This window comes from Alligator sinensis, unplaced genomic scaffold (genome assembly GCF_000455745.1).
Source record: "Alligator sinensis unplaced genomic scaffold, ASM45574v1 scaffold52_1, whole genome shotgun sequence".
Lineage (NCBI taxonomy): Eukaryota > Metazoa > Chordata > Crocodylia > Alligatoridae > Alligator > Alligator sinensis.
The window spans coordinates 2081946-2085651 of record NW_005842152.1 but is presented as its reverse complement, the minus strand read 5'-3'; the positions used below and the strand labels follow the sequence as shown (position 1 = coordinate 2085651).

The following is a 3706-nucleotide window of genomic DNA, read 5'->3' as shown; positions in this document are numbered from 1 at the left end:
GTTATCTGGTTTGGAACATCTCAAGAAACTGATTGATAATCAGGAAAACATAAGGTTAAGGAGTAACCAGACACTTAAAAGCCAGCTTGAAATTCCTATGGATAGCAGATATACTGATGGGATATCTCATGGTTTCTTCGGAAACAATAGATAGCTTGCAGCATCAGGGTTTTCGATTTTTACTTGTGAACAAGCTTCAGCTGTAGCTTAGCATGACTTTTCCAGATCTTACTATGGTCTTATTAACAGACTTAAGGCAGTCATAACCTTTTGTGGGGAGAACTTCCACCAATTATCCCAGGAAAAGTATGACAACACTTGTGGTCAGGGCTCCAATGGGCTGGACACTGTGATGAACCCTTTACCTTTGTTCAAGTGTTGCCCACACCCCCTCTGACTCGGTCTCTTGCCTCTGCATTCCCTAACCCAGCAACCGAGTTTTAGTCAGTCAAGTTTAGATAGGCCTCCCATAGTGGGACTGGGGAATGTACGGCCTGAGATGCCTATTAAACAACTTTACTTCTGCTTAGTTCTGGTTAGATTGGGCGGGGAGGTCCTTTGTAAATCCAGATTAGAACTGGTCTGATAAATGCTGAGCTGGGTGTGTGAAAATGTGAGTTGATTAGCATTTGGAGCACAGATTCCCCATCATGCAGTGCTCCCCTGCTTCTCTGATCCCAAAATTCACTGTAGTCTTTGCTTTGGGCTTTCTGTTCTCCATCTCCCATGTAAATGTATGGTCATCTGGTTCCATCTCAGTTGCAAATGAGACCTAGGGCAGTTGCTCCCTTATCTGGAGGGCTTTAGGTATGTCTCCCACTGCATCTTAATCAGTTTTGTTTGGGGGGGGAAGGGATTCTTTGTGAGTCAGACAGGCTGCGTCCTGGGCCAGGGTTCCCCAACAACATGGAGCTGAGAGGTAACATAAGGTTGGGTGATTTGTCACAAAACAGATTAATAGGAATTCAATTATGAATTACATAGGTTATGAAAATATACTAATGCAGCTAAAAATATAGTTTAATATACTGAATTCAGAGAAATTTAAACCCTTAGCTTTCAATAAAGAAGTATACTTTGTTTTAGCTCCTTTGTGCTGATTCTGTACTTCTGTGGATCTCAAGGTCACAGGGCCAGGAGGAGGGAGGTTCCCTCCAACTCCAAGGGTAGCAATACATGAACACCTTGTCTTAAACATTTTATTCATCATTGTAAAAGAAAACATTTCATAAGAGGTTTTTTTACATTTTTCCAAAAACTTCCCATTTTTCCAATTTTTTGGAATACAAAAAAAAGCCCTCCAGGAGAGAAAAATGGGAGAAAAAGGTTTTTTTTCCCCCAAAAGGTCTCTCTTTTTTCCAGGCTTTCACATCTCTACTTCTACGCAGGTCCTTAATTGGAATTATGAGCCATAGTTATTACCTGCATTGTAGGTGTTTAGTAGGTTGTCTACTGACAAAAGAGGCAAAAGGTCTACAGTCTGATCACTTGTGTTTTACATGATAAAGCACTAGAATAAATGGTTATCCCATTGTCTATCTGGCTACCTGTGATCGTGCAAGATGGGTTCTCACCTATACTGCCTGGGCAGAGGAGTTTGACATGTAGCCTGGCAGCAGGTGGTCTTGGATTTACTGAGTTCTTCAATTTTATCTCCAGTCCATTCCACATATTTATACATGGGTTGCTCTAGTAAACCTTTTCTGATTTGGTTTATTTAAATGTATTTGTTTTATTGAGACATGGGAATTGGATTTATGTCCTTGGGAAAATTACAGCTTTTAGTAAATATGTTTTCTTATCTCCCTTCACCATTTTGGCCTGTTGCTTGACACCAGTGTTTCTTTTTACCTTGTTTTACAGTTTTCTCTTTGTTTTTACAACTCCTCCAAAAAACATAACACAAATATATCTACTATAGGAAAACTGTAGTAAGTTTAGTGATGTCAGTTACTACTGCTACTACTAACAAACAGTCTTAATCTAACCTATAATGTATTAATAATGATACATATTTTTAGGCTCTATTATATAATGTTTCTCTTCAGGCCTTTTGCTTTATTTTTAATTTGAAAAATGAGGCTGTAAAATGAACCTGCTGGAAGAGGAGGAAGTAGTTCCCATTTGTATCATAACCTGGTGATTAGAGGACATGCCCAAGAAATGGAAGATTTATGTTCTAGACTGTCCACAGCCTGATGGAATTCAAACACTTTCCACCCCTCCTGTTGACTCACCGTGAAAAGACAGGTTCAGGGGAGCTAAAGGACAGAGCATGCTCAAGTATGATAACCACTATCTAGCCTAGCAGTTAAGGCTTGGGAGGGGTATCCTGTTTTAGGTTTATGTTCTATTTACTACTTAAGCATTTTCCATCAGAACAGTCATGGGAAACTCATCTGCTGCCACTGCCACCCCAGCCCCTGCTGCTGCTTCTGCCACCTAGGGCAAGGACCCTGGTAATTACACCCCTGCTTCTGCTTTATAAAGACCATGTGCATTGTTGTCTTGAAGCAGCAATCTCATTTCTTGTCTCTGTGTTTTCCAGGCTGGCTATTCTCATACCATTTTCTGGAAGGCAAACCAGTGGCTCATGATCCATCTGTTTCACTGCCGTATGATGCTTACTTATCACATGTGGTGGGTGTGTATTTCCAATTGGAATGATGTGGTGGAAAATCTTGGACTTCTGTATTTTATTGTCTTATTCCTGGGATTAGCTTCTGTGTCAATAATTCTTAACCCATACTGGACGTACAAAAAGACTATGCAGGTTGTCAGTCCGACTGACCGGAATTTTCCACATGCAGAAGTGAAAAATGGACAGTCTGGGAAGCTGAATGGTGAAACAATCCAAAAGAAGAGGATATAATACTGAAACAGCTGGTTGTTAGCTTAGAAGCAAAATAACACCAGAAGAATATAATGCAAGTAGAGCTGCACTGATGCATCAGTCTGATATCTGTATCAGCCGATATCCCTCCTTAAAAATTGGCTATTGGTATTGGCCCCCAAAATCTCTATTGGTGCACCACTAAATGCAAGTTTTTTTAATGAGTTCAAAAAAAGAAAATTAGTTACAATAACTCAGTGTACATGTTGATTAGTCTTAAACTTGCTATCAGAATTCCATACTTGTATACCAAAAGTGTTGAAAAGTATAGCTTTTTTATGTATATACATATACACACACCAAAAATCTAAGACTACTTTATCAGGATTTATGCTGACAATCTTTTAGAAATTGAATGTTGTTGCTCCATTCTGTAATAAAAGGCAGCAAAAATTATATCCAGTCTTCTAGCATTTTTCATCGTAGGATTCTCCAAATATTTTCTGAATACCTAATTAAGCCACACCGCATCTCTTTAGGGAAGAGCAGAATTAAGACCATTTCAGGATCATGGAAGAAGCTGATATTGAAAACTGACTTTTATTTCTGACATTGAAACTAGGTCTGGAATACAGAATACCTGTTGCACTCTAACCAGTAGACCACTCCACACTAAGACCACTCCATACAGGCGTAGACCCTGAGATGGTGCAGAGGCACTTGGAGGAACTCGGCACGCCCGGATGAACTCCATCTGAGGGTACTGAAGGCACTGGCTGACGTCATTGCGCAGCCACTGCCGGGAATATTTGAACACTAGTGGCACACGGGCCAGGTCCTGGAGGACTGGAAAAGGGCCAATGTGGTCCCCAC

General features: G+C 40.4%; 1 protein-coding gene across 1 annotated transcript in view; it reads left to right on the top strand.

The window, feature by feature from the left end:
• The window catches only part of LOC102383216 (protein CLN8-like), a 7739-nt gene extending 4548 nt beyond the window's left edge, over positions 1-3191 (top strand). The window contains exon 2 of the mRNA XM_025206354.1: positions 2549-3191. Coding sequence (XP_025062139.1) covers positions 2549-2872 — 324 coding nt within the window. The 3' untranslated portion in view covers positions 2873-3191. The remainder of the gene's footprint in view (positions 1-2548) is intronic.
• The last annotated feature ends 515 nt before the right edge of the window (positions 3192-3706 follow it).